Source organism: Mobula birostris, chromosome 1, assembly GCF_030028105.1.
Source record: "Mobula birostris isolate sMobBir1 chromosome 1, sMobBir1.hap1, whole genome shotgun sequence".
NCBI lineage: Eukaryota > Metazoa > Chordata > Chondrichthyes > Myliobatiformes > Myliobatidae > Mobula > Mobula birostris.
The window spans coordinates 227,085,006-227,103,382 of record NC_092370.1 but is presented as its reverse complement, the minus strand read 5'-3'; the positions used below and the strand labels follow the sequence as shown (position 1 = coordinate 227,103,382).

Below are 18,377 nucleotides of genomic sequence, written 5' to 3'. Positions count from 1 at the left end.
CTTCTGTCTCCGTCCCAGTTGTGGCGAAGGGTTTTCAACCTGAAACGCTTGCTCTGTTTCTCTTTCCACTGATGCAGCCTGGCCTAGACTACTTGCAGCATTTCTGCTTTATTTTAAATACCCAACATCTGCAGTTTGGAGGGTTGACTGAGGTTGCAGAAATTCAGGGGGTTAACAGCAGAGCAACAGAATGAGGCAGAGAATTTTAAACTTGAAAGAACCAAAGAACACATGTTAGAACACAGAACAGAGACCAGTACAGCACACGGACAGGTCCTTCAGCCCACAGTGTTGTACCAAACCAATTAAAAAACGAATCACATGGCTAACTAAACTAATCCATTCTGCCTACACAATGTCCATACCCTTCCATTTTCCTTACATCCATGTGCCTATCTAAACATCTCTTAAAGCCCTCTAATGTACCTGCCTCTACCATCACCCCGGGCAGTACATTCCAGGCACCCACCACTCTATGTGTAAACAAACCTTCCCCTCACAATACCTTTGAATTAGCCCCTTTCACCTTAAATGCATGCCCTCTGCTATTAACTTTTCAACACTGGGAAAAAGATACAGTCCTCCTACTCTATCCATGCCTCAGATAATCTTATAGATCTCTATCAGATGTTGGGTGAGATTGGTAGGAGAGTTTTGGATAAATTATGTTCTATGTGCTTCACCCCATCATATACATCCTTCCCTGCAAGTTGTTTGTGTTTGCTTTGGTTAAGCTGCAGTTAAAGGATGATGGAAGCTTGGCCAGGAGACTGTGGAATAGCCTTGGGTGGAAGGAAGAAAGGCATCTGTTCAAGTTATCTTTTATGTCCTTCAGTGAAGCTGTACTTCACAGAGGGCTTCTATTTTAAATAAATTATTTAATCGGTATGCCTTTTCAAATTAAATACGCTCATAGAAGTGCAAACAGATCAATGGCTGGATATTTCCGCTCAGCGGTGGTGAGCTGACTTCTGTCAGAAAGCCTTGGTTTCAAGTTCCACTTCAAAAACTCAATCAGTGTATTCTATGGTACAGGAAAAGGCCCTTTGGCCCAAATTCTCTGTGCTAATCGCAGTTACTCTAATTTGTCTGCATTTGGCCCATACCTCTCCAGATCTTCCCTATGCACGTACCTGTTTAAATGTTGTTAAACACTGTAATTGTACCTATCTCCACCCCTCCCTCTGACAGCTTATTCTACGTCCCTATCACCCTCTTTGTAGAAAACCTGTTCCTATTAAACCGTTCTTCACCCACCCTAAAACTATACCCTTCAGTTTTAGACTCTCCTATCCTGAAAAAAAAGACCGTGACCATTCACCTTATCTATGCACCTTAGGATTTTATAAATCTTTACACAATTACCCCTCAATCTCTTACCCTGTGGCAGCACAGTAGCTTCAGAATAGAAGGATGTCCCTTTAGAACAGATATGAGGAAACATTTCTTTAGCCAGAGGGTTGTGAATCTGTGGAATTCATTGCCACAGACAGCTGTGGAGGCCAAGTCATTGGGTATTTTTAAAATGAAGATTGACAGGTTCTTGATTAGTAAGGGCATCAAAGTTACGGGCGAAGGCAGCAGAATGGAGTTGAGAGGGAAAGTAAATCAGCCATGATCGAATGGCAGAGCAGACTCGATGGGCCAAATAGCCTAATTCTGCTCTTAAGTCACATGGTCTCCCAGCAGAATCTACTTTACTGAAGTAGATTTCTTTCATATAGGTGTAGCATGCTGTAAGGTTTCACTGCTAATGTAATGGCTTCTTTGTAATGTTCACTGCTGAGGTAATGGTTTCTCTGTAGCAGCAATGTTTGGGTTATTGCTGGAGATAACGGGATGCATGTAGCCAATACAAGATTTGTGGCTCTGTCTTGTGATTCTGGAAGCAGTTGCTTTCGCAGGCTTTTGCCAGAGTGAGAGAGGGAGATGAAGAGAGAAGACGCGAATGGAGCGATTTGGTAGTCCGCTGGATGGGGTGGACTCGGAGCAAGGGAGAGACGGACAGTGACAGTCGAAGGAGGATCGGCGAAGGGGAAACCGTGAGCTCCAACTTTGTGTGCACAGATTTGGGTCCTTTTGTTTTTATATTTTGTTTCTCTACTAACCATATAGTCAGAGTTATAAAACTCAATTGTTTAATCACATATTGTGTACTGTTTGTTATTTCGGGGTACTGATTTGTAACAGGGGACACATCGCGCAGCATCCACCCAAACGAGAAGTTTGGCCGGGCAGGGGGTTATCAACCCCCATATTAAGCCACTAGGCGAATCGAGTGTTACATAGGGTAATCCACCAACCATGGTGTAGACATAGGTTGAAAAATATCCACTGCTTCAAGCTCCATTCATCATTAAAGGACCTTAACTGCTTTAAATTCTGCAAAGAATTGTAAAACTCTCTTGTAAAACTATTCCACCACTTGGGGGCACTCCAAGTCCATTTCTTAACCAACTGACCTTTTCCAATACATGCATTTTTTGTTAAAACTTGTGTTTTAAAAACAACGGTTTTAATTGTTCCTTTAAGCTTTAAAAGTATCTGCAGAATATTGGTGGATACACTCCTTTTGATTCAGGCGCGTCATGTTCTAATAGACAGCTGCTACTGCACTGCAGATATCTGGGAGGATTGCTGTCATCTCTCAATTTCATACGGTTATCTAGGGCATTTAAAAATACGCCTGTGAGTAATGTAGCACATCTCAACCACAGTAGTCAACCACTAGCCTCAACACTTTTGGACCTGTGGGGAGCACATCAAAAAAATATCTTTACATCACCCATTTAATGGAGGTTCACCATCTGCTGAGGGCTAGCTCTGTGGCATCGTCTAGTGACCTAGGTCTGTACAAGAAAACCAGATATGACTTGCAGAGGGCTATTTCAAGAGCAAAGAAACAATTACAAGCGAGGTTGGAGGCGATATCGGATGCATATCAACTCTGGTATGGTTCGCAGGAAGTTACTTCCTATAAGTGAAACCCAATAGCATGAATGGCAGTGATGCTTCACTACCAGACAAGCTCAACGCCTTCCATGCCCACTTTGAAAGGGAGAATATGACTACAGCTGTGAAGATCCTTGCTGCACCCAGCCACCCTGTCATCTCTGTCTCAGAGGCTGATGTTAGGCTGTCTTTCTGAAGTGTGAACCCTCACAAGGCTGCAGACCCCGATGGAATAACTGGTCAGGCTCTGAAAACTTGTAGCAACCAACTCACACTGCTATGGTCGGAAGTTCCTACCTGCTTCAAAAAGACAACAATTATACCAGTGCCCATGAAGAGTAGTGTGAGCTGCCTTAATGACCCAGTAGCACTCACATCTTCCGTGAAGAAATGCTTTGAGAGGTTGGTCATGGCTAGGATCAATTCCTGCCTCAGCAAAGACCTGGATCCACTGCAATTTGCCTATCGCCACAATAGGTCAACGGCAGACGCAATCTCAGTGGCTCTTTATGCAGCCTTCGATCACCTGGACAATACAAACACCATGTCAGGATGTTGTTCATTGACTATAGATCAGCACTTAACACCATCATTCCCACAGTCCTGATCAATAAGCTACAGAAACTAGGCCTCTGTACCTCCCTCTGCAACTGGATCCTCGACTTCCTAACCAGGAGACGACAATCTGTGCAGATTGGAAATAATATCTCCTCCTTGCTGGCAATCAACACTGGCACACCTCTGCTCTCTCTAGACCCATAACTGTGTGGCTAGATATAGCTCAAATGCCATCTATAAATTCCCTGATGATACAACCATTGTTGGTATTGTTCTCAGATGGAGACGAGAGGGCACGCAGGAGCGAGATATACCAGCTAATTAAGAGGTGTTGCAGCAACCTGGCACTCCGTGTCAGAAAGATCAAAGAGCTGATTGTGAACTTCAGGAAGGGCAAGGCGAAGGAACACATACTAATTCTCACAGAGGGATCAGAAGTGGAAAGAGTGAGCGATTTCAAGTTCCTGGGTGTCAAAATCTCTGAGGATCTAACATATCAATGCAGCTAAATAGAAGACAAGACAGTGGCTATATTTCATTAGGAATTTGAGCAGATTTGGATTGTCACCTAAAATACTTGAAAACATCTGCAGACGTACCATGGAGAGCTTTCTGACAGACTGCGTCACTGTCTGGTATTGGGGGAGGGGGGGCACAGGACCGAAAGAAGCTACAGTAAGTTGTACAATTAGTCAGCTCCATGGTGGGTACTAACCTCTGCAGTATCCAAGACACCTTCAAGGAGTGGTGCCTCAGAAAGGCAGCGTCCATTATTAAGGACCCCATCACCCAGGACATGCCCTCTTCTCACTGTTACCATCTGGTAGGAGGTACAGAAGCCTGAAGGCACACACTCAGTGATTCAGGAACAGCTTCTTCCCCTCTGCCATCCGATTCCTAAATGGACATTGAACCCATCAACACCACCTTGTTTTTTTTTTGTTTTTATATTATTTCTGTTTTTGCACTATTCTTAATTTAACTATTTAATATACATACACTGTATATACTTGCTGCAATTGATTTACTTATTTTATTTCTCTCTATATTATCATGTATAGCATCGTACCGCTGCCACTAAGTTAACAAATTTCACAACATATGCCGGTGATATTAATCCTGATTCTGATGAATGCAATGAAAAGATCCTAAGTCACTTCACAAAAATTACACATGATGTAATGAGGTACCAAAAGCTATTAAGGGGCTTCTTAAAGAGGCTTCACAACAAGAGCTGAGAGTGAGATTAGTCCGAATGTCTCTTTCTCAGACGGTTTATAAGTCCTTTGATACAATTAATTTGTCTAATTCATGAAAAGAAGAATGGCATAGAAAGGGAATCCATGTACACGGATTTTTGGCATCCAAGGACATAGCTGGCAACAGAAACTAACCGGAGGATGAACAAGAAGCTGGAACACGATGATCCATGGGCTGAACGCTGCAGAAGAGACTCAAAAGCAACATTGAGAGACGTAAAACCAGAGAACCTCAAAGTGGGTGTCAACTTCTGGCACCAACATATATATTACTTACTATAATTCACAATTTTTCCTGTTATGTATTGCATAACAACAAATTTCATGACAAATGCCGGTGATATTAAACTTGATTCTGATCTATTGCATGGTTTCCAGGCAAGGAGAGAAACAGGCAAGTGCTCATCAGGCACTTTTTAATGAAGATAAAGTACAGACATTTGTCTGAAAAGGTACAGACAGGTCAGAAGGTACAAAGATCAATTATATTGGCACGGCACAACACAAATGACTCTGGTTAGAGACATTGCAGTAAAGTAACGGAGGAGAAAACAGACTGGAAGCATTCAAACAAAAAAGGCATGGCTTGGAGAACTGGGAGGCTGGCGATGAAACACGAAGGGTCAGAGAGTTGGCGGCATGTTTGGAAATGAAGGTGATTGACTAGAGAGGAGAAAAGTGCCCAGTGAGAAAAGGAATAACTGTATCAGCCAGTGCTTAGGGTAAGACAAGAAGCTGTATTCTCAGCAGTTTAGTGGAATATCAAATTCAAATGATCAGAATATGTCTCTCAAGGACAAAGCAAGTTTGGAGTTAGCATGGGAGGGAAAGATTAGATTGATCTTGGAGTAGGTTTAGCACACGGAATATTGTGTTATCGCATGGCCAAGTGGTTAAGGGGTCGGTCTAGTGATCTGAAGGTCGCTAGTTCGAGCCTCAACTGAGGCAGCGTGTTGTGTCCTTGAGCAAGGCACTTAACCACACATTGCTCTGCGATGACACCAGTGTCAAGCTGTATCGGCCCTAGTGTCCTTCCCTTGGACAACATCGGTGGTGTGGAGAGGGGAGACTTGCAGCATGGGCAACTGCCGGTCTTCCATACAACCTTGCCTAGGCCTGCACCCTGGAAACCTTCCAAGGCGCAAATCCATGGTCTCACGAGACTAACGGATGCCTATTATCTATTCTGGTCACCTTATTTGAGGAAGGATGTGGAAGCTTTAGAGAGAGTGCAGAGGAATCAGAATCAAATTTAGTATCACCTGCATATGTCATGAAATTTGTTAACTTTATGACAGCAGTACAATGAAATACAGGATAAATAAATAGAGAAAAAAGTTACATTAAATATACATATGTCTATTAAATAATTAAGTTAAAATAAATAGAGCAAAATAACAGAAATTTTAAAAGTAGTGAGGTAGTGTTCATGGGTTCACTGTCCATTTAGAAATCAGATGGCAAAGGGGAAGAAGCTGTTCCTGAATCGCTGAGTGTGTGCCTTCTGGCTCCTGCACCTCCTTCCCGAAGATAACAGTGTGAACAGGGCAAGTCCTGGGTGGTGGGGATCTTTAATGACGAAAGCCACCTTCCTAAGGCACCATTTCTTGAACATGTCTTAGATACTACAGAAGCTAGACACCAAGATGGAGCTGACTAATTTTTACAAGTTTCTGCAACTTGGTTCGACCTTCTGCTATAGTTCTCCCCACCTTCCCATACCATTTAGTGATGCGGCAGTCAGAATGTGCTCCACGGTACATTTGTAGAAGTTCTCAAGTGTTTTAGTTGACAAACCAAATTTCCTCAAATTCCTAATGAAATATAGCCACTGTCTCACCTTCTTTATAGCTGCATCAATATGTTCTGTCCAGGTTAGATCCTCAGAGATATTGACATCCAGGAATTTGAAATTGCTCACTCTCTCTGCTTCTGATCCCTCTATGAGGATTGGCTTGTGTTTCCTTGTCTTACCCTCTCTGAAGACCACAATCAGCTCTTTCATATTACTGACACTGAGTGCAAGATTGTTGCTGTGACATCCCTCAATCAGCTGGTATATTTTGCTCCTGTATGTCCCTTTGTCACCATCTGAAATTCTGCAACATTGGTTGTATCATCAGCAAATTTATAGATGCTGCTTGAGCTATGTCTAGCCACAAAGTCACAGGTACAGAGGGAGTAGAGCAGTGGGCTAAGCACACATCCCTGTGGTGCACAGGTGTTAACTGTCAGCGAGGTGGAGATGTTATTTCCAACCTGCATAGATTGTGGTCTTCTGGTTAGGAAGTCGAGGATCCATTTGCAGAGGGAGGTACAGAGGCCCAGGTTCTGTAGCCTTTTGAGCATGACTGTAGGAATGATGGTATTAAATGCTGAGCTGCAGCCAACAAACAGCACCCTGACATAAGTATTTGCACTGTGCAGGTGATCCAAGGCTGCGTGGAAAGCCATTGAAATCACATGTGCTATAGATATATTATTGCAGTGGGTCGAGGTCCTTGCTGAGACAGTTGTTGATTCTTGCCATGGCCAACCTCTCAAAGGATTTCGGCACTGTAGATGTGAGTGCTACTAGATGGTAGTCATTGAGGCAGCTCACACTGCTCTTCTTGGGCACTGCTACAATGGTTGCTCTTTTGAAGCAGGTGGGAACTTCCAACTGTAGCAGTGAGAGATTTAAATTGTCTTTGAATACTTCCACCAGTTGGTTGGCACAGGTTTTCAGAGCTTTACCAGGTACTCCATCGGGCCCTACTGCTTTGCAAGGGTTCACCCTCTTGAAAGACAGCCTGACATCGGCCTCCAAGACAAGAGATCGGGTGATCCAAGGATCTTCATAGCTGTGGTTTTATTCTCCTTTTCAAAGTGAGCAGAAAAAGGTGTTGGGCATGTCTGGTAGTAAAGCATCACTGCCATTCATGTTGGGTTTTGCTTTGCAGTAAGTAATGGCTTGCAAACCCTGCCAGAATTGACTTGCATCCGATGTCGCCTCCAACCTCTCCCTGAATTGTTTCTTGGCTTTTGAAATAGTCCTCCACAAGTCATACCTGGCTTTCTCATACAGACCTGGATCGCCAGATTTAAATGCCACAGATCTAGCCTACAGCAGACTACAAACCTCCTGGTTCATCCACAGCTTTTGGTTTGGGAATGTACAGCAGGTTCTCGTAGGCACACACTCATCCACACTGTTTTAATGAAGTCAGTGGCAATTCATCCAGGCTCGAAGATGACTCTCTGAACACAGTCCAGTCCACTGACTAAAAAGAGATTTACTAGGAAGCTGCCTGAACATGTCTTATGAAGGTAGGTTAAGTGAGCCAGGTCTTTTCTCTTTGGAGTGAAGGAGGATGAGAGGTGACTTGATAGAGATGTACAAGATGATAAGAGGCATCAACTAAGTAGAAAACCAGACTTTCCAAAGCAGAAATGGCTTATACAAGGGGGCATAATTTTAAGGTGACTGGAGGAAAGTACAAGGGAGAAATGTCAGAAGTTTTTGTTTTTACACAGAGCGGTGTGTACATGGAAAACTCTGCCTGGGATGGCGGTAGAGGTAGACACATTAGAGACATTTAAGAGACTCATTTATGGAAAAAAATGGAGGGCTATGGGGAAGGGAAGGGCTAGATTGATGGTGGAGCAAGTTAAAGGGTTGGCATAATAACGTGAGTCTTAGGACCAGTACTGTGCTGTAATGTTCTATGTTCTAAAAGGTCAGCACCACATTGTAGGCCGAAGTGCCTATACTGTGCTGTAATGTTTCATGTTCGATGAAGGGAGATAGGAGGTGCAGTTTATGGGAGACAGGTTGGAGAATTTTATCAGGAACCCCATTTCCTCAGACAGAAGTGAGTGATCCACTTCTACAGAATTTCTCCAGTGTATCCTGCTTTATTTTTATCCCTCAGTGAAAACCACCTCAACAGTTTGATGAAGGGTCTTGGCCCGAAACACTGACTGTTTATTCCTCTCCACAGACGCTGCCTGACCTGTTGAGTTCCTCGAGCATTTTATGTGTGTTGCTCTGGATTTCCAACATCTGCAGAATCTCTTGCGTTTACCTAAACAGTTTGCTGTTTTGGGGCCATTAACTGTGAGAACTATGCTGCAAATGCTTGATCTTGGAATAGTCATGAAATTAGTGCCAAAGTTTGACATTATTAGTGTAAAGTGCGCTGGAGTGCGCTGCCTGGTATGGTGTTAGAGGCAAACACATTGGAGGCTTTTAAGAGATGTTTGGACAGGCACATGGATGTAAGGATGTAAGGAAGATGGAGGGATATGGACATGGTGGAGGTAGGAGGGATTAGCGTTTGCTTTTTAGCTGGCTTGACAAAATAGTGTGGGCCAAATGGCCTGTTCCTGAGCTGTATCGCTCTATGTTCCATGTTAAAATTACTGTAGATAGGCAAATTCTTTTTGGATTAATATGGAGCTACTATGCCGTTATGTTGCTGATATGTTCATATTTTAATGCTTTCACATTTTTGAGTTACACAGCACGGAAACAGGCCATTTAGTCCAACCCATGCATTCAGACCAAGATGTTTATCAAACTAGTCCCATTTTCTGGAATTTGGCTCATATCCCTCTAAAGCTTTTCTATTGGTGTAACTGTCAAAATGTCTCCTACGTGTTGTAATTGTACCCACCTCTACGGCTTCCTCTGATAGCTCGTCCCATATACTCACCACTCTCTGTATGAAAAGTTTCCACTCAGGTTCTTCTTTAAGTCTTTCCCCTCACACCTTAAACCCATGTCAAAAACATTAAAGATTCTGCACATGCATGAAATCTTGAGGAACTCAGTAAGTCAGGCAGCACTGATACAGGGAAATAAACTGCAGATGTCCCAAGCAGAGATGTTAAACCTATGTCCTCTGGTTTAGACTCCCCTACCCTGAGAGAAAAAACACTGTGACTACACACCTTACTGTATCAGTCCAAACACAGGACAGTCTGCTGATTCAAGCATCACACACAAAATGCTGGAGTCAGTAAGGCAGGCAACATCTATAATAAAAGAGTACAGTTGACTTTTCGGGCTGAGACCCTTCATCAGGACTGGAGACAATCAGATGAGGAGTCAGAAAAGGTGGGGGGAGGGGAGGAAGAAACACAAGGCGATAGGTCAAACCGGGAAGGCAGGGGGGAGAGAGGTGAAGTAAAGAGCTGAGAAGATGATTGGTGAAAGGGATACAGGGCTGGAGAAGGGAGAATCTGACAGGAGAGGACAGAAGGCCCTGGAAGAAAGGAAAGGGGGAGGGGCACCAGGGGAAGGCAATGGGCAGGCAAAATGAGAGAGGGAAACGGGAATGGAGAATTGTGAAGGGGGGTGCCATTACCGGAAGTTTGAGAAATAGATGTTCGTGTCATCAGGTTGGAGGCTACCCAGATGGAATATGAGGTGTTGCTCCTCCAACCTGAGTGTGGCCTCATTGTGACAGTAGAGGAGGCCATGGACTGAAATGTCAGAATGGGAAAGGGAAGTGGAATTAAAATGGGTGGCCACTGGAAAGATCCCACTTTTTCTGGTGGACAGGGTGTAGGTGCTTGGCAAGGCGGTCTCCCAATCACACCAGATCTCACTGACGCACTGGATACAGTATATGACTCACAGGTGAAGTGTTGCCTCACCTGGGAGGACTGTTTGGGACCCTGAATGGTATTGAGGGAGGAGGTGTAGGGACAGGTGTAGCAGGGGAAAGACGTGCATGATAGTGGGATCTCCCGGCAGAAGTTACGGAGAATTATGTGGTGGATGTGGAGGCTGGTGGGGCGGTAGATGAGGACAAGAGGGTGGCGGGAGGATGGGGTGAGGGCAGAAGTGCACAAAATGGAAGAGGTGCGGTTGAGGAAAGCGTTGACGGTGGAGGAAGGGGAAGACCCTCATTCTGCAGATCCAAAGCATCACACAGCATCTATGGAGAGGAATAAACAGCCAAAGCTTCATTATCTCCACAACTGTACAGCTACCTTGTGCTGTACAGCCGCTCCAAAGCAATGAATTTCACAACATTTTGTACGTCAGTGATAATAAACCTGATTCTGATTTGTGCTTTTCAAAACCTTTCTAAAGGTCGCCCGTCAGCCTCTGACTCTCCAGGAATAAAAGATCCAGCCGACCCAGCCTCTCACTGTAACCAAAGCCAAGAGCACACACTGCATACGGTTTACAGGTTTTATAATTTGTAACAGCCAGGATCACGTGGTGGGTCGACTTGGTTCAATAAAGAACACTACCAAGCAGCTTCAGCTTCTTAGTGATCCTGAGCACTCCGTCAACCCTACCTCACTGAAGATGAGGATATATTGCTCCTTGCAGGGGTTGGGGTGGGGAGGGCCGGGCTAAGTCCATCCAAACTGAAGAAGCGGGAACAATCAAGGGTTGTCAAAGATCCAGAAGCCTATGTGCCAAATATTTAACAATTAACTGTTGCTCCACTCAAACAACACCTTTAATGCCACCAAAAGGTCTCAGGGCCTTTCACAGGACTGAGTCAGACTACATTGGACAATTATAAAACGGCTAACCTTTGCAAATGGCTCTTATAGCTCCTTTGCCAGGTATTCATGTCAGAAGTAATAAACACAGCTTTACAGCTGCCCGTGAACTTTAGCAGTTACACTAACTGTGGCATTTACAGAGCAAATCCAAGCACACAAAGGCCAGGCTGGTGATAAATTCTGCCTCAATATAAAGGGCATGCAACATGCATAATCAACAATGAAAAGCTCCTTGTGGTTTCGTTTTTAACTACAGTTCTGTTTCAATCTAAAGAATTGCCTTGACCAAATTAATGGTACTTGCATTAAGTATATGCTTTCAGCAATATAATGAAGGTTTTAGGGATAGTGATGTGTGTGTGGGGGGGGGTTAACGGTTAGATTAGGGTATAGGGACAGGAATGTTGAGGTGTTAGAGGTCAGCTCTGCGTTCAAAGGCCAGCGATGTGGGTAGGTGAAGAGCATCTGTAGTCTATGCCTCCGCTCCATGCTCAGAGTCCAGCGACGTGGACGGATGAAAAAGGACATCCGTGGATGCCGAGCTGGCCCAGGTTGGTGGATCCCATGATCGGACTGAGGAAGCACAAGGATCAGTCAGTCAGCAGTCCTGGAGTTCGAGGTGATATCAGCCAGTCTGGGAGTCAATACCAAAGATCGAAGCCCGAAGTCTGGAAATCGAAGCTCAAAGGCCAAAGCCTAGAGAGTGGAGACTTGTTCTGGAGTTAGAGGGGCGCCTGTCTGTCTATCTGTGTGTCTCTGTGTATATATGTAACAGGACTTGTTTTGCTATTGTTGTTTTGCTGCTTGTTGTGTTGAGTTTTTTGTGTTCTATGTTGTTCTGCTGGGCGTTTTGTGCATGCTATATTGGCACTGGAACGTGTCGTGATGTTTGTGGGCTGTTCCCAGCACATCCTAGGTGTGTTGGTTGCTTCAATGTGCGTGTGATAAATAAATCTGAATCTGAATCTGAGATATTGATCTTATCTTTTTGCTTTCCGAAGACACTAGCCTTACCTCGAGGGAGAGCTAGCAAAGGACAAGATGCTTGAAGTTGCAAAACAGAGATCCGGGGAGAGATTGATACATCTTAAGCCACAGGACAGCAACCAGTAATGAGATTTTGGGTTGTATTATCTCCCTTCTTAGTCCAGGGATAGTGATATTGTCATCGTCGTTAGGTCACATCTAGAATTTCCAGTTGGCGGATGATTTCCCTCCACACCGCTCTGTCCCGACACTTGTTCACAACATCCCTAGTCTTGTCCAGCTTGGTCCAATCCTTGACATTATCCAGCCACGTTGTTCTTTGCCTTCCTTTCCTTTCTTTCCCTCCACCTTTCCATATAGCAAGTCCAACAAGATGTTATCTCTCCATGTAACGTGTCCACAATTAGCAACTTTTAACTTCATAATCTTCTCCAGCAGTATCCGTGGTCTATCAACTTCGGACAAAACCCTCTCATTTGAAACTTTCTCTACCCAGCTGATCTTCAACCTTCGTCGATAGCACCACATTTCAAAAGCATTCATTCGTTTCATATCATCCTTCTTCAGGGTCAATGTTTCTGATCCATACCTCAGTACTGACCATACGAAACACTTGGGGAAATGGATTCTACCTTGGATGTCTATCTTCCGATTGCATAGTAGATCTTTTAGCTTCATGCACTGGGTCTTAGCCATACCTATTCGCCGTCTGATTTCAGCTTCACATCTCCCGTCATCTGTCAGACAACTGCCAAGATAATCAAACTTTCACACCTGTTCAATGTCTTGTCCATTCACTTGTAACGTTACCATCATGAATGAGTCTTCAGTGTTTGATTTGCTTACCATCATCGATTCTGTTTTCTTTAGGTTGATAACAAATCATCAAAACATCTCTGCTGAGATAAGCACCAAGAGAGCACAAAATCCGTGCAAAGGGCACCAGACAACTGAGTAATCGGATGCCACTTACTGTGTAATACATGGAACCTCTGGTGAATTCATTAACGCGATGAAGAAAAGCCAGCTTTACCTGTGCCTTGGTTGTCAGCCCAGCAACGCTGTCGGGTTTGAAGAAGGTGAAGTCAATGAGGGCCTGGAAAAGGGCAATGGCTTTTTCCGAATGGCCGGTCTGTCGCAAGAAATGACACTGTTGCAGGAAAATAGCTGTAAAAGGAGAGAAAATCAGTTAGTCACATCTATGAATGTAGCAGAACAAAGTGTTACAAATGTCAAAAGCAACTCCTAGATTTTTACTTAGTATGTAGAACAGTACCGACCCTTCAGCCCACGAAGTTGTGAAAATGTTTAACTTACTCTAAGATCCATCTACCCCTTCCCTCCCACACAGCCCTCCATATCTCTTTCATCCATTAGCCTCTTAAATGTCCTTAATGTACCTACCTCTATCAGCATGTTCCACACACCCATGTACAGAAAATTACTTCTGACATCCCCCTACAACACACACAAAATGCTGGAGGAACTCAGCAGGCCAGAAAGCATCTATGGAAAAAAGTACAGTCGATATTTCGGGCCGAAACCCTTCGGCGGGATTGGAGAGAAAAGCTGACGAGTGAATCTGAAAGGTGGGGGGGGGGGGGGGGAGGGGAGAGAGAAACGCCAGGCAATAGGTGAAACCTGGAGGGGGAGGGATGAAGTGAAGAGCTGGGAAGTTGATTGGTGAAAGAGACTGAAGGCCATGGAACAAAGGAAAAAAAGGCGGGGGGAGGGGGGGGAGAAGGAACACCAGAGGCAGACTATGTACGGGCGAGGAGATAACATGAGAGAGGGACAAGGGGATGGGAAACAGTGATGGGGGGGGGGAGGCATTACTGGAAGTTTGAGAAATCAATTTTCATGCCATCAACTTGAAGGCTACCCAAACGGAACACAAGGTGTTGTTCCTCCAGCTGAAGTATGGCCTTATCCCGACAGTGGAGGAGGCCATGGATGGACATATCGGAATGGGAGTAGGAAGTGGAATTAAGATGGATGGCCACTGGAGGATCCTGCTTGCTCTGGTGGACGGAGCATAGACGCTCAGTGAAGCCATCTCCCAATCTACGTCAGGTCTCATCAATATACAAGAAGCCTAACACATTATATGACCCCCAACAGACTCACAGGTGAAGTGTCACTTCACCTGGAAGGACTGTTTGGGGCCCTGAATGGAAGTGAGGGAGGTGTAGGGGCAGGTGTAACACCTGTTCGGCTATCCCCCTCATCCTTTACTCCAGTCACCTTAAAATTATGCCCCCTCATACTAGCCATTTCCACTCTGGGAAATAAGCCTCTGGCTATCCACTCGATCATTATGGTTTTCCAATGGCACCTCATGCAAAAGAGGAATCCAACACTGATCATATGGGTTTCATCTGGGTGTTTCCTTCCACAGTCCAAAGACGTACGTGATAGTGTTTTAATTCATCGCAGGCTTGTTCAGCTGGAAGAGCCTATCGCTGTGCTGTATCTCTAAATAATTAACTAATTAAATAAATATATACCGAGGAGGAGGGTTGAAGGATATTTCGATTGGCTGAGGGATGATGTATACAGGTATACAAGCAGCAGATGGAACACACTGTAGAGAAGTGTATGGTCATATTCTTTGGTAGAAAGAATAAAGGCATCAGCTATCTTCTATATGAGGACCAAATTCAGAAATCAGAGGTGCAAACAAACTTGCGAGCTCTCGTGTAGCATTCCCCAAAGGTTATCTTGCAGGTTGTGTTGGTGTGAAGGAAGGCAATTGCAATGTTAGCATTCACTTTGAAAGGACGAGAGTATAAGAGCAAGGATGTCATGCTGAGGCTTTATAAGGCACTGGTCAGATCGCACTTGGGAGTGTTGTGAGCAGATTTGAGCCCCATATTTGGTATCGGAGAAGGTCCAGAGGAGGTCCATGAGAATTATCCTGGGAATGAAAGGTTTAATGCATGAGGAGCATTTGCTGGCTTCAGGCCTGTACTGACTGGAGTTTAGAAGAATGAAAGGGGGATCTTGTTGAAACCTATAGAACATTGAAAAGCCTAGGCAGAGTGAAGTGGATGTTTCCAATAATGGGCGAGTCTAGGCAAAGGTTCAGAATACAAGGACGTCCCTTCAGAACAGAGATAAGGAGGAATTTCTTTAGCCAGAGCGTGGTGAACCTATGGAATTTATTGCCACAGATGCCGGAGGAGGCCAGGTTATTAGACCTATTTAAAGCGGAGGTTGATAGGTTCTTGATTATTAAGGGCATCAAAAGCTACAGGAGAAGGCAGGAGACTGGGTTTGAGAGGGATAATAAATCAGCCATGATGGCATGGCAGAGCAGACTCGATGAGCTGAATGGCCTAATGCTGCTCCTTTATCTTATAGTCTGGTGCAATGAGCAGAGAGCCATTACGTTTGGCATGGATAAGGTGGGTCCATTGTTTTTGCTGTATGTTTATTAATACTGTGGATAAATTTGACATAAACAGCTCAAAAAGTTCCAGTGTCATGCAAACATTATCAGATTAGCCTTCTGTCCGACACAACTCCACTGACTTCAATGGGATTGAAAATCTGGATGGGTAGAGGTAGGTGATACATCCAGTGGGGTACATTATCATTAACCCTTTCATATCCCTACTTAAAGATGTCGACCTTCACTGCTCTAGGGAAAAAATCCCCAGCCTGTTCATTCATTGCACATTGATCTAACTTCAGCTCCAGCATCACTCTGTCTCTACCTTCTGCAGAGTGCCTAGATTTACTTATCATCAAAGCATACAGTGAAATGTGCCATTTGTCTTAACAACCAACACACCCAAGGATGTGCTGGGGACAGCCCGCAAGTGTTGCCACACATTCTGATGCCAACATGGCATGCCTACTATACCACAATGACAGGAGCTAGAAGAGCCTATGGTGATCTTGATGACACACGAGATGGTGGATGCAGGGACAAGCAGCAAGAAACAAACTGCTTGAGAAACTCAGTAGGTCGAGCAGCACCTGTGGGGAGAGGTGAGGTGGGATTGCCAACATTTCAGATCAAGACCCTTTATCAGGTCTGAGATTAGAGAGGAGTGATAAGCAGTATAAAGAACCCTATCCATACTAGCTATCTTTCATCTCCACTCTCAGACCTGATGTTGGCTCTCAACCCAAAATGGTGACGATTCTTTCCTCACTCCACTCCCTCTGTTGGTGCTCGAGTCATAGAATTGTAAAGCAGACACAGACCCTTCTGCCCACCTGGTCTATGCCAACCAAGATGCACCATCCCAGCTAGTCATATTTGCTAGCATTTGGCCCGTAACCTTCTAAACCTTTCCTATTCATGTATCTGACCAACTGACTTTAACAAAGTTGTTAGTGTACCTGCCTCAACCACTCTCCTTGAGTCACTCATTCCATATACATACCATCGTCTGTACTTTTTTTTTAAAAAGTTGTTTCGCAAGATCTTACTGAATTTTTCCTCTCCCACCTTAAACAGATGCCCTCTAGTTCTTGATTCCTCAACCACGGGAAAAAGACTGTGTGCGGTCAATCCATTTATACCCCTCATGATTTATTAAGATCACCTCTTAATAAAGTCATTGCCTGACCAACCTCTTTGTATAACTCAGTTCCTGAGTTGCAAATCTGAGACACCAGAGATTCTGCAGATGCGGGAAATCTTGAGCAACACACACAAAATGTTGGGGGAACCCAGAGGCTCAGGCAGACTCTATGGAAGGACAATAGTCGACATTTCAAGCCAAGACCTTCCTTCAGGACTTTGCAATTCTTTGCTGCACTCTTTCCAGTTTAAAGTTAAAGAGTAGCTTTACTTGTCACACATACATTAAAGCAGACAGTGAAATGCATTGCTTTGCATCAATGACCAACACAGTCTGAGGATTGTGATGAGGGAAGCCCCCAAGCATGGCCACAGCTCACTAACCCTAACCTTAACTATATGTCTTTGGAACGTGGGAGGAAACCAGAATCCTTAGAGAAAACCCACATGATCACGGGGAGAACGTACAAACTCGTTACAGTCAGTGTTGGGAATGGAGTCCCAATCGGTGATCGCGGGGCACCATAAAGTGATTGCGTTAACCGCTGTGATACCGTGCCACCCATCTTAAACGTTTTCTGTAGTAGAGTAACCGAAACTGCTGAGTTCATTTGTATCCCACCTTACCCAGCATAGCTTCTTCTGTATCAGGAAGTGCAGGATGAGACACGAGGGTACCATCCAGGACAGCGGCCAGAGTGCTCAGGCATTTGCCGTAGATGCCATTGACCTTGGAGGTCGAATAGGTGCTGAATTGACTCTGGCAGAACACGAGATACCTCTGCCATAGAGTGGTGTTGTTCGGGTGAAGAAAGACCACTTTCTTCCATTCATTCACCAGATCAGACGGCTCCCAAGATTCTTTACAGAGCTCCAGCCGGGCTACCTTCAGCTCCGCGTGGTTGGGGTTACTCTCGATAGCTCTCTCCAAAATGGCCAGCTTCTTCTCCAAGGTAATCCGGCGCGATCTCTTCCTCTTCTCAGATTCTGCGGCAGCTACGGTGAACGGACTTGGACCTTGCATTAACTCATCCTGAAGGAGGGAGGGAAGGGAGGAAACCTCGTGAGGAGATTCAGCAATGACACAGCACACTGTCCAATGTATGCCTTAGACACAGAAAACACGGAGAAACCATTCAGTTGCAATTTGATCAGCACACTCTAACTTGCATTTTCCATGATACTGAAAGATCACCGTGGCAATAATCCTTTCCTTTCCAGTCCTGAAGGGTCTCAGCTCAAAATGTTATTCCTCTCCATAGATACTGCCTGACCTGCTGAGTTCCTCCAGCAATTTGTGTGTGTGTTGCCATGGCAGTAATCTCACAAAGATTACACTGATGGAACAGTACTGCATGGAACCCATCCTTCAGCTCACTATGTCTGTACTGACCATGAAGTAAAATTAAACTAAGGCTATCTGCCTGCACATAATCTTTATCCTTCCGTTCCCTGCACATTCATGTACCTTTCCAAATTCCTCTTAAACATAACTATCCCGCGTGCTTCAATCACACTCTGGCACTATGTTCCAACACCTACCAATCTGTGTAAAAAAAAACTTGCCCAGC

At 44.6% G+C, this 18,377-nt stretch overlaps 1 protein-coding gene across 1 annotated transcript in view; it reads right to left on the bottom strand.

Moving 5' to 3' along the window:
• Window positions 1-18,377, bottom strand: part of nrde2 (NRDE-2, necessary for RNA interference, domain containing) — a 79,736-nt gene that overhangs the window by 25,960 nt on the left and 35,399 nt on the right. Inside the window, exons 6-7 of the mRNA XM_072272918.1 lie at window positions 17,434-17,839; window positions 13,303-13,436 (exon numbers count right to left, since the gene is read on the bottom strand). Of these exons, the coding sequence (XP_072129019.1) occupies window positions 13,303-13,436; window positions 17,434-17,839 (540 nt within the window). The remainder of the gene's footprint in view (window positions 1-13,302; window positions 13,437-17,433; window positions 17,840-18,377) is intronic.